Source organism: Apodemus sylvaticus, chromosome 20 (assembly GCF_947179515.1).
Source record: "Apodemus sylvaticus chromosome 20, mApoSyl1.1, whole genome shotgun sequence".
Lineage (NCBI taxonomy): Eukaryota > Metazoa > Chordata > Mammalia > Rodentia > Muridae > Apodemus > Apodemus sylvaticus.
In genome coordinates, this window is record NC_067491.1 from 56,319,744 (window position 1) to 56,333,217 (window position 13,474).

Consider the following 13,474-nt stretch of genomic DNA (forward strand, 5'->3'; position numbering starts at 1 on the left):
TTTTTCAGTTTAGGGGTGTTTTCTTTTATGATTTTTGAAAATATTTTATATGCCTTTGAACTGGGAATTTTTACCCTATTATATTCCTATTATTCTTAGGCTTGGTCTTTTCATAGTGTCCCAGAGTTCCTGGATATTTTGAGTTAGGAATGTTTTACTTTTGGAGTTTTGTTTGTATGCATCATTTTCTTCTATTGAATTGTTTATACCTGCGATTCTCTCTTCCAGGTCTTATATTGTGTTGTTGACTCTGGGGCCTATGATTATTGTTCTCTTCCCTAGGTTTTGCATTTCCAGGGTTGTGTCCATTCTGGCTGTCCCTATTGCTTCCATTTCTGTTTTTAGGTCTTGAGCAGTTTTATTCATTTCTTCCACAGATTGGATTCCATTTCCCTTTATTTTTGTAAGGGGTTTATTTATCCGCCCTTTAAAAGCCTCTATAATCTTCCTAATATTTTATTTAATGTTATCTTTTTGTGATTCTGATTTATTAGGATAAAAAGCAATTGGCTATGGAAGGAGATCTGGGTTCTGTTGATGCACTGGTTTGTGTTAATTTTATTCTTGCTCTTACCTTCAGTCATCTGGTTGTCACTGGGGTTGACTGGCCCTGTAGTCCCACTGGGAGTAGTTACCTGCTGGGATTTATAGTCTTGGGTAGAAGCAGGCCACCCAAACACAAGGAGAGCTGTTGGCTTGGTTGTGAGTGTAGATCTTAGTTTGCAGGTAGCACTGTAGACTAAAAGATGGAGTTGGTTTTCTTACGTGAGAGCAGGACTCCCAGGCAGAGCTCTGGGCTAGGCAGCAAGGTATTAGTTCAAGACTGCAGGTAGAAGTATGGGCCAGCAAAAAGATGGAGCTCTGAGAAGATGGAGCAGGCATAAGAGATCTGGGTTTGCTGGGATCCTAGCAGGCAGAGGACTGGGGTATGGGTGTCTCACCTGGCTGTTCCCTGTGAGAGCAGACCTCCTGAGAGACAGGCAGAGCTGTGGGCTGGGGAGAATGGTGCCAATCCTGATTGCAAGTAGAGGTGTGGACCAGAAGGAAGATGGGGCCACCATGTAATTTTTTTAGTGAAACATTTTTGTCTATCTTAGCCTTTCATTGTAACTTTAATTTTATTATGTCTCTAAGAGTCTCTAGCCACCTTCTATGAGCATATACATTGAATAAGCCTTCACTATTTCATCCCAATTTTATTCACTAAATGTTCTTTTTTTCCCTTTTTGATTTCTAAACTTTTCAAAACAAAAATTTTCTACTACATAGTTTGTGTGGATCACTTAAATTTAAGAAGAAATAAATTTTAATCTCTTTATCCAAACATTTACAGTTAGAATATGAAAATACGTCCAAATATTTTATGGCCTTTAATTTAATTGCAGGTTTATATGAAATGCTCAGATACCCTAATTTGAATGCTCAGATACCCTAATTTGGCAAATAATGCATGAACATAGAAGAGTATCATCACACAATTGTTACTGTCTTAGTTATGGTTTTGATGCTGTGGACAACACCATGGCCAAGGCACCTCTTATGGGAAAAACCTTTAAGTTGGGTTGACTTACAGGTTCAGAGGTTCAGCCCATTATTACCAAGGGGGAAGCATGGCAGCATCCAGTCAGGCATGACATAGGAAGAGCCACGAGTTTTACATCTTGTTCCGAAGGCAAACAGAAGAAGACTGGTTCATGGGATCTAGGATGAGGGTCTTAAAGCCCATGCCCATAATGACACACTTCCTCCAGCAATGTCACACCTACTCCCACAAGGCCACACCTTCTAATAGTGCCATTCCCAGGGACAAACATCTCAAGCCATCACAGTTATCTCTACATACTTTATTTACATCAGGTTCCCACCTCTACATGCAGTGTGATCTGTAATCCTGGATTCAGAAGATTTCATCAGGAACAGACAGCAGACTGCTGCTTTGATTGTGTTCAGTGCTCAGAGAATGAGGTTTCCAATGAGACAGGTATGAGTTTGTGTGTAGAAGAATTTGTTGATATCTTGTCTTTTACAAAATAGAAATTTAAATGAGTCTGAAAGGAAACTGGAGACATAAGACATGTGTTTCAATATAACTGTTTTACTTAAATCAAACATATTCTGAAGCCTGAAATGAACATGCGCTGTCTTCCATAAACACATATTTTGTTCATATTATCATGGTTACATAATTTATATTTTCCACAGAATATTTTTTTTTGGATTTGATTTTTTTGAAACAGGGTTTCTCTGTATAGCCCTGGCTATCCTGGAACTCACTTTGTAGACCAGGCTGGCATCGAACTCAGAAATTCACCTGCCTCTGCCTCCCAGAGTGCTAGGATTACAGGCGTGCGCCACCACCGCCTGGCAGTCCACAGAATATTTAATGGGAATATTTTAGCTGTTATTCTGTCAGAAACATTTGTACATACTATTGCTATACATAGGATCCTATGTACAATTTAAATTGACAACATGATCAGTACACAGTCTTGTTATCCTGAAAACCACATTGGTTCCTGAGAGAGGCCAGAGCCTCCAGCTCTTGTTATTATTTAATGAAATGTATTTAAGTTATGAACTTGCTTGTAGAAAAGAAGTACTTACTATGACAGAATTAGGGTAAGAGTGCAAAACCCAAAAATTCACACAAAGATGTGTTAGTGTTATTCTTTGGCCTACTGAGAGATAGAGGAAAGATTTGTAATATGTATTTTGTTGCTTGACATATAGCTTGGAATATGTAGTTGAGAACAATAGAAGACTTTACCTCAAATAGTGGAAAGTGAGGAAATACATCTGATTTGATGACTGTCTTCTTAATATCAAAAATATACAAAAATGTATGTATTCTGATTTTGACATGCAAAAATCACTCACACGTACAATCATGCAATCATGGATACACTTTTATGCATACCACATATACATAATATTCTCCTAAGTATATTTTAGTTGAAAGGCAATTACATCCCATTCTATTTCTCTATTCAGCACTATTAGCCTTGCTTCTAACTGTTATATATGTCCCCTATATTCTAAGATTAGTAGCAAAAGGACAAGAGATACACTGTATATACATTAATTAAGAATAAATTCAGTACAAAGAGATAAGAATGGATGGATTTGCTTTCTTCTATATGCTGACCATCAGTTGAACCAGCACCATTTGTTGAAAAGACTATCTCTTTTCCACTGGATGATTTTAACTTCTTTGTCAAAGATCAAGTGACTGTAGGTGTGCGGGTTTATTTCTGGGTCTTCAGTTCTATTCTATTGATCTACCTGCCTGTCACTGAACCAATACCATGCAGTTTTTAATATTATTGCTCTGTAGTACTGCTTAGTGTCTAAGATACTGATTCCCCTGAAGTTCTTTTACTGTTAAGAATAGTTTTAGCTATCTTGGGTTTTTTATTATTCCAGATGAATTTGCAAATTGGTCTTTCTAACTCTATGAAGAATTGAGTTGGGATTTTGATGGGGATTGCATTAAATTTTTATATTGCTTTTGGCACAATGGCCATTTTTACTTCATTAATCTTGCCAATCCATGAGCATGGGATATTTTTCCATCTTCTGAGGTCTTCTTTGATTTATTTTTTCAGAGACTTGAAGTTCCTGGCATTCAGATCTTTTACTTGTTTGGTTAGAGTCACACCAAGATACTTTATATTGTTTGTGGCTATTGTGAAGGGTGTCGTTTCTTTCTCAGCCTGTTTATCCTTTGAGGATAGGCGGGCTACTGATTTGCTTAAGTTAATTTTATATCTGGTCACTTTGCTGAAGTTGCTTATCAGCTGTAGGATTTCTCTGATAAAGTTTTTGGGGTCACTTAAGCATACTATCCTATCATCTGCAAATAGTAATAGTTTGACTTCTTCCTTTCCAATCCGTATCTGTTTGACCTCTTTTTGTTTCCCAATTGCTCTAGCTAGAACCTCAAGCACTATATTGAATAGATATGAAGAGAGAGGGCAGCTAGTCCCTGATTGTAGTGGTATTGCTTCAAGTTTCTCTCCATTTAGTTTGATGTTGTCTACTAGTTTGCTGTATCTTACTTTTTAAAAAAATTTTCTATATTCTTTGTTTACATTCCAAATGCTTTCCCGTTTCCTGGTTCCCCACCCCCCTCTCCATAAGTCCCATAAGCCCTCTTCCCTCCACTATTTCCCCAATCACCCCCTCCAATTTCTTTCTCCTGGTATTCCCCTACAATTCTGGATCAAGCCATTCCAGGACCAGGGTTTTCTTCTTCCTTTTTGGGAATCATTTGATATGCTAATTGTGTCTTGAGTATTCAGAGTTTCTGGGCTAATTAATGTCCACTTACCAGTGATTGCATTCCATGTGTATTCTTTTGCGATTGGGTTACCTAACTTAGGATGATATTTTACAGTTCCAACGATTTGCCTAAAACTTCATGAATTCATTGTTTTTAATTGCTGAGTAGTATTCAATTGTGTAAATATACCACATTTTCTGTATCCATTCCTCCATTGAGGGACATCTGGGTTCTTTACAGCTTCTGGCTTAATAGCCAGAATAAATAAAGCTGCTATGAGCATGGTGGAGCATGTGTCCTTATTGCATGCCGGGGAATCCTCTGAGTATATGAACAGGAGTGGTATAGCAGGATCTTCTGGTAGTGTCATGCCCAGTTTTCTGAGGAACCGCCAGACTGATTTCCAGAGTGGTTGTACCATCTTGCAATCCTACCAGCAGTGGAGGAGTGTTCCTCTTTCTCCACATCCTCGTCAACACCTGCTGTCCCCTGAGTTTTTAATCTTAGCCATTCTGACTGGTGAGAGGTGAAATCTCAACGTTGTTTTGATTTGAATTTCCCTAATGACTAATGATGTTGAACATTGCATTTTTTTTTACTTTTTATTTTCAATATTCTTTGTTTGCATTCAAAATGATTTTCCATTTCCTGGTTCTCTCTCCCCATAAGTTCCTTCTTAAGGTGCTTCTCAGCCATTCAAAATTTTCCAGATGAAAACTCTTTGTTTAGCTCTGTACCCTTCTTGAGTTCTTTGTATATATTGGATATTAGCCCTCTGTCAGATGTAGGGTTGGTGAAGATCTTTTCCCAATTTCTTGGTTGCCATTTTGTCCTTTTTGACAGTGTCCTTTGCCTTACAGAAACTTTGTAATTTTATGAGGTTCCATTTGTCAATTCTTGATCTTAGAGCATAAGCTATTGATGTTCTGTTCAGGAACTTTTCCCCTGTGCCCATGTCCTCAAGGTTCTTACACAGTTTCTTTTCTATTAGTTTCTTTTTCTTTTAATCTTGCTTGTTCTTTTTTTATTTGGTATATTCTTTATTTACATTTTAAGTAATTTTCCCTTTCCTGGATCCCCCCTCCCTGAAAATTTTATAAGCCCTCTTCCCTTCCCATGTTCCCTAATCCACCCCTTTCCCCTTCCCTGTCTTACAGAAACTTTGTAATTTTATGAGGTCCCATTTGTCAATCTTGATCTTAGACCATAACTTATTGGTGTTCTGTTCAGGAACTTTTCCCCTGTGCCCATCTCCTCAAGGGTCTTCCCCAGTTTCTTTTAGTTTCAGTGTGTCTGTTTTTATGTGGATGTCCTTGATCCACTAGGAGTTGTGCTTAGTACAAGGAGATAAGAATGGATCAATTCGCATTCTTATGCATGCTGACCTCCAGTTGAACCAGCACCATTTGTTGAAAAGTCTATCTTTTTTCCCACTGGATGGTTTTAGCTCCTTCATTGAAGATCAAGTGACCATAGGTGTCACTTGACATAGGTTCATTTCTGTGTCTTCAGTTCTATTCCATTGATCTATCTGTCTGTCACTGCACCAATACCATGCAGTTTTTAACATTATTGCTCTATAGTACTGCTTGAGGTCGGGGATACTGATTCCCCAGAAGTTCTTTTAACTCTTGCCCCAATTACCCTGATACCAGTACCACACAAATATCCAACAAAGAAAGAGAACTTCAGAGCAATTTCTTGAATGAATATTGATGCAAAAATACCCAATAAAATTCTTGCTATCCGATTCCAAGAACACATCAAAATGATCATTCACCATGATCAAGTAGGATTCATCCCAGGGATGCAGTGAAGATTCGATAGATGGAAATGCATCAATGCAGTCATCTACATAAACAAACCTAAAGAAAAAAAACACATTGTCATTTCATTAGATGCTGAAAAATCCTTTGACAAAATTCAGCATCCTTTCATGCACAAAGTCTTGGAAAGAACAGGAATTCAAGGCCAATACCTAAACATAGTAAAATCAATATTCAGCAAACCGGTAGCCAACATCAAACTAAATGGAGAGAAGATTGAAGCAATCCCACTAAAATCAGGCACTAGACAAGGCTGCCCCCCCTCTCCAAATCTTTTCAATATAGTACTTGAAGTCCTAGATAGAGCAATTAGACAACATAATGAGGTCAAAGGGATACAAATTGGAAAGAAAGAATCAAACTATCATTATTCGCAGTTCATATGATAGTATACTTAAGTGACTTAAAAACCTCCACCAGAGAACTCCTACAGCTGATAAACAACTTCAGCAAGTGACTGGATATAAAATCAACTCAAGCAAATCAGTAGCCTTCTTATACTCAAAGGAGAAGCAGGCTGAGAATGAAATTAGAGAAATAACACCTTTCATAATAGCCACAAACAATATAAAGTATGTTGGTATGAGTCTAACCAAAGAAGTGAAAGATCTGTATGACAAGAACTTCAGGTCTCTGAAGAAGGAAATTGAAGAAGAGCTCAGAAAATGGAAAAACTTCCATGCTTGTGGATCGGCAGGATTAATAAAGTAAAAATGGCCATCTTGCCAAAAGCTATATAAAGATTCAATGCAATCCCCATCAATATTCCAACTCAGTTTTTTTAGATTTAGAAAGAGCAATTCTCAAATTAATCTGGAAAAACAAAGATAGCTAAGACTATTCTCAACAGTGAGATAACTTTTGTATATTCCTTTTACTATGTTTTGATATTGGTGTTGAATTCCTGATCTTTCCAAGACTTTTAACATGAAGGGATGCTGAATTTTGTCAAATGATATTTTAGGATCTAATGATATGGCCATGTGTTTTTTTCATTGAGTTTCTTTATGCTGTGTATTACATTGATGGATTTCGTTATGTTGAAACATTCTTGTATCCCTGGGATGAAGCCTACTTGATTGTAGTGAATGATTATTTTTATGTGTTCTTGAATTCAGTTGGCATGAATTTTTTGAGTATTTTTGCATTCATAAGTGAAATTGGTCTGAAGTTCTCTTTCTTTGTTGAATCTTTATATGATTTTGGTATCAGTGAAATTGTGACTTCATAGAACGAGTTGTTTTGTGTTCCTTCTGTTTCTATTTTGTGGAATATTTTGGAGAGTGTTCATATCAGTTCTTCTTTGAAAGCTGCTAGAATTCTGCACTAAAACCATCTGGCCCTGTGCTATCTTTGGTAGAGCATCTTTTTGCGTATGTGTCTAGGAGTGGTATAGTTGTGTCTTCAGGTTGAACTATTTCCAACTTTTTGAAGAACTATAAAATTGTTTTCTAGAGCAGTTGTACAGGCTTGCTGGAGTGTTCACTTTTCTCCATTTCTGGATCCGACCTGTGCTGTCACTTGAGTTTTTTATCTTTGCCATTCTGATTGCTGTAAAGTGAAATCTCATGGTTGTTTTGAGCTGCATTTCCGTGATCACTCAGCATATTGAACATTTCTCAGCCATTCAAGATGCCCATCTTGAGAATTCTATTTAGCTCTGTACCCCATTTTAATAGGGTTATTTGGTCCTCTGGAGTCTAAATTTTTTAGTTCTTTGTATTTTGTGGATAATATCCCTTGTTCAGGGAAGATATTTTCTCAATATGCAGGAGATATACATACATACATATATATATATATATATATATATATATAATTTGTCCCATTGATGGTATCCTTTCCCTTACCAAAGCATTTCAGGTTTTTTATGAAGTCCTACTTTTGAATTGTTGAATTTAGACTCTGAGACATTGGTGTTCTGTTCAGGATATTTTCTCCTGTTCCAATAACATGGTCAAGGCTATTTCCCCACCTTCTCTTCCATTAGATTCAATGTATCTGGTTTTATGTTCTGGTCGTTGATACATTTGGACTTTAGTTTTGTGCAGGATGATAAATATGGATTGATTTCCACCTTTCTACATGTAAGTCACCAGGTAGACCAGCACTACTTTTTGAAGATGCTTTCATTTTCCACTTTATGGTTTTGGATTCTTTGTCAACAATCAAGTGTATGTTGCTGTGGGGATTTATTTCTGGGTCTTTGATTCTATGCTATTGATTGACCTGTCTGTCTCTGTATCAATATCATGTGGTCTTCATCACTATTTCTCTGTAGTACAGTTGCAAGTCAGGGATGGTTATCACCCCAGATTTTCTTTTATTTTATAAAATTATTGTTATTATCCTGCAATCCTTTTCCATATGAAGTTGAGAATTGCTCTTTACATGCCTTTGAAGAATTGCATTGCAGATTTGATGGGAATTACATTGAACCTGCTGATTGCTTTTGGTCCCATGGTTATTTTCACTGTTAATCCTATTGTTCTGTCAACACTGGGGATCTTTCTGTCTTCTGAGTTCTTCTATGCCCTTTGACAGGGACTAAGTTCATGACATACATATCTCTCACTTGCTTAGTTGTACTTACACCATGATATCTTATATTTGTAGATATTGTGACTGTTTTTGTTTCTCTAATTTGTTTCTCAGCAGTTAAGCATTTCTACAAAGGATTGCTATTGACTTGTTTTAGTGTAATTTTATATCCAGACATTTTGCTGAAGTTGTTTATCAGCTTTAGAAATTCTCTAGTAGAATATTGGGGATCACTTATGTATATGATCATTTCTTCAAATAGTAATACCTTGACTTATTCCTTTCTAATTTTTATCACATTGATCTCCCTTTGTTGTCTAATTGTTCTAGCAATAATTTCACATAGTGTATTTAGAAGATATGGATAGAATGAGCATCTTTGTCTTGCCCCTGATTTTAATGTGATTGCTTCAATGTTCTCTCCATTTAATTTGATATTGCCTGTTGTCTCAATGTATACTGTTTTTTATTATGTTTATACATGTGTCATGAATTTCTGATTTCTTCAAAACTTTATTTATTTAATTTTTTTTTATTTTTTATTTTTTAAGTAAAAATATATCATTTTTTATTTCATGTTCATTGCTGCTTTGCTTGCATGCATTTTGTGTGAGTATATCAGATCCCTTGGAATAGGAGTTGAAGACATCTGTGAACTCCCCCATGGGTTCAGGTACTTGAACCCTGGTCCTCTGAAAGAGCTGTCAAAGAATGCTCTTAACTGCTGAGTCATCTCTTTATGATTTACTACTTTTTTTAGTCTTTTTAAACTAAACTAATGAAATTTATTTTAAAATATAGAACTCAGCATCACCATCTTTTAAGTCTTTGTTTTTGAGGTATGTTTGTTTTATGAAACAGAATGATGTATCTCTACATATCCAGCCTGTCAGCCTCTCTCTTTTTATTGGGAAGTTGAGTTTGCTGATTTTTCTAGAGAAGGCACATTTCTAGAGAAGTGACAGAGTATAATACTGCACCTTCAGGCAGCAGGATTACAAAAAACAACAACAACAACAAAAAAAAACAAAACAAAATAAACAAACACAAACATTGGATTGTTAGAGGTTTTAAAATCTTGGAGCCTACCCTTATTGGCCCACTTTCTTCAACTCAGCCATAGCTTCTAGTCCTTTCAAAATGTGGAACTCAATAGTGGCTAAGCAGACAAATCTAACACTATGTGTGTCATTTTCATCCAAACAACCCTTTTGGATCCTTACAGTTTTTGTTATAATAATAATGATGAAATTCATAATAAAATGAATTTATTCTCTTTTCATAAGTACTCATGATCTATCAGTTTCAAAACTTTTAAAATCAAAATCAGAAAGCAAATTATATACTTAAACATTTAATGCCCTAGAAATTCACCAGTTTGAGATCTTTTACATTATGATTTTTAAAAACTTTTGTCAATATCAGGTATAATTCTTATGAATAAGTATCTTCTCTCTTCTCTATCTTGAAAGTGGTATGTTACACTACCAGGGATGAACTGCTCCAGAGCAGCATGATATTACCGCTTCCTACAACATCAAACAAGAGAATTGTTGCTGAACAACAAAATGTTTATTGTGATATCCTCTGATTAATACAGATACTAAATGATCGAGTGTATAATGAGGAAATTTTCTTAAGGTTTGTTGTTAATGTTCTCCAGCAGATCTGGAACAGTGTGTGAGCTGTCTACCTGATGAGTATGCCAACACAGAGCACACACACTGTCTGAAAAGGCATCTCTCCTATCTGGCCTATGAAGACCCATTGGGAATGGCTCTTGCTTGCATGTCCCTGTGTTTCTCTGTACTCACAAGTCTTGTATTTGGTACTTTTGTGAGATACAGTGACACTCCCATTGTGAAGGCCAACAACCGCAATCTCAGTTACATCCTACTAATCTCCATCACACTCTGTTTCCTCTGTGCTTTGCTTTTTATTGGGCATCCTCACATGAGTACCTGCATCCTGCAGCAGATCATATTTGGTGTCTTTTTCACAGTGGCTTTATCTACTGTCTTGGCCAAGACAATTACTGTGGTTCTGGCTTTCAAGATTACTACTCCAAGAAGAAGAATGAGATCAATGTTGATATCAGGGGCACCTAACTTTGTCATTCCCCTCTGTACCCTGTTCCAACTTGTTCTCTGTGGAATCTGGCTAGTAGTATCACCTCCTTTTATTGATACAGATACGCAGTCTGAACATGGGCAGATCACCATTGTGTGCAACAAAGGCTCAGTCATTGCATTCCACGTTGTCCTGGGATATTTGGGATCCTTGGCTCTGGGTAGCTTCACTGTGGCTTTCTTGGCCAGGAATCTGCCTGATAGATTCAATGAAGCCAAATTCCTAACCTTCAGCATGCTGGTGTTCTGCAGTGTGTGGATCACCTTCCTTCCTGTTTACCACAGCACCAAAGGGAAGGACATGGTGGCTGTGGAGGTCTTCTCCATTTTGGCTTCCAGTGCAGGGCTTTTAGTCTGCATCTTTGTTCCAAAGTGTTATGTTATTTTGATAAAGCCTGATTCAAACTGTCCTCAAAATTACAGGAATAAATTACGATATTAAAACTTGGATAGTACTACATTTTTAGATTATACTTAAAATATCTGTATTCATTTTCCTGGGAATAGCCACCTCTTCCATTTTCAGATTTAATTAGTTGCCTGTCTTACTTATTGAAGGCTTGAGTCCTTTTGATATTTCCCCCATGCAGTTTAGCATGTTCTTTTATGTCTTTCTTGTTGAGCTCACATTTAGGGGACAGGTGGGTGAGAATTTATGTTATAGCTTCTATTTCCAGAAAACATATTCTCACAACAATCTCTATAATCCATTGACCCTCAAGATATTTCTTTTCTAGAGAAAGAAATCATTCTCTTATACAAGGAGATCCTCAGCTAGGTAGGAGCCAGACTCAGCTGAGCTAAGTGACCCAGACCTTGCCCCCTCTACTGTAAGTCAATGGACATTACACCAAGTGAAAGGGGTGTCTGTTTGCAAGCCTGGTCTTAGAACTTGAGATGACAAACAGTTTCCTCTTGGGCAAATAGAATAGTGCTAGAGTCTTGCTGTGGACGATGGGCTGCAGTGTGTCAGTGAACTGTCACTAATGCATTGGAAGTTGAATGCTCAGAAGGCTTTCTGAATTGTTTTTAATCAGAATAATGTGAACACACTCGAGTGAAAAGTTTGCATTTAACGTGTGGTCATTTCTAGGTTCCTATTACCAGAATGATTTGAGTATCAGTTTGACTTTTCCATAATTGGGGACATAAGTAAATGTTAAGACCTGGGATATTCTTTTAGCACCAAGTATTATAGATCAACAACACCATTGAAGCCTAAGTGATGGATGTGAGAAGGAGATGGAATGCTTGATTGCAAGAGACAGAGGTAATGGGTTACTTCACAGAGGCATTGTTATCCAGAAGCAAAGTGTATGAAAGATGAGTGTATGAAAACATAGATTTTGGAAGCATGGATAATATATGCACAGGTACAAGCCATAAAATATCCTAGTAGTGCAAGTGGACATTGACTCTAAGTCCTATCCTTAAACAAATATTTTTCTATTCATCTCTGTTGACAATAGAAAATCAGTTTTGTACAATGCAGTTGTACTGGTCATGCCATCCACATTTCAGAGAAGGGTCATGTCATGTGTTGTTGTTGAAAAACACAATATACAGTCAGAAAAGCTAAGATCAAAAACTCGGGAGAAAACAGGTGCTGGTGAGGATGTGGAGAAAAAGGAACACTCCTCCACTGCTGGTGGGGTTGCAAGCTGGTACAACAACTCTGGAAATCAGTCTGGTGGTTCCTCAGAAAAAATGGGCATGATACTACTGGAGGACCCCACTATACCTTTCCTGGGTATATACCTAGAGGGTTCCCCAGTATATTATAAGGATATATGCTCCATTATGTTCATAGCAGCCCTATTTATAATAGCCAGAAGCTGGAAAGAACCCAGATGTCCCTCAACAGAGGAATGGATACAGAAAATGTTATATATATATATACACAATGGAGTACTTTTCAGCCATTAAAAACAATGAATTTATGAAATTCTTAGGCAAATGGATGGAACTAGAGTGAGGTAACCCAATCACAAAAGAGCACTCATGGTGCTCACAAAGAGCACTGATAAGTGGATATTAGCCTAGAAGCTTGGAATACCCAAGACACAATTCACATATCAAATGATGCCCAAGAAGAAGGAAGGAATGGTCCCTGGTCCTGGAAAGCTTCAGCGCAGCAATGTAGGGGAATACTAGGACAGGGAAGTAGGAAAGGTTGGATTGGGGAACAGGGGGAGTGAAGGGGGCTTATGGGATATTCACAGAGGGGGGATCCCGGAAAGGGGAAATCATTTGAAATGTAAATAAAGAATATATCAATAAAAAAAAGAAAAACAAAATTCACATTTCATGTATTTTTCTTTTTGTGTATTTAGTGCGGTACTTTTATTTTGTTTCCTTTATGCATTGTTTCATCTTATTATTTTGTGTTTGTTTGTGAAAATTTCCATTTTAAACTTTGGTGTTTTTACAAGATGGAAAAAATTAACACCTAATTGGATTCATAGATAGTTGAGGAGGATTGGCATGCCATTTACAAGTGGATTGGGAAATAGTATCAAATGTATATTTGAAAAATTTAATGAAAATTTAATTAGACATATGTAAATATAGTATATCTAAGTGGGTATACATTCATATATAAACAGTAAGGACATTTGTAATTCATGCATTGATTACAGTTCTCCAAGATCCACAGACATGTTACAAGAGCCCCAATATCAAACATGATATATTCA

General features: G+C 36.9%; 1 protein-coding gene across 1 annotated transcript in view; it reads left to right on the forward strand.

Moving 5' to 3' along the window:
* Positions 1 to 11,220, forward strand: part of LOC127670587 (vomeronasal type-2 receptor 116-like) — a 28,843-nt gene extending 17,623 nt beyond the window's left edge. The window contains exons 5-6 of the mRNA XM_052165085.1: positions 1,858 to 1,981; positions 10,316 to 11,220. Of these exons, the coding sequence (XP_052021045.1) occupies positions 1,858 to 1,981; positions 10,316 to 11,220 (1,029 nt within the window). The remainder of the gene's footprint in view (positions 1 to 1,857; positions 1,982 to 10,315) is intronic.
* The last annotated feature ends 2,254 nt before the right edge of the window (positions 11,221 to 13,474 follow it).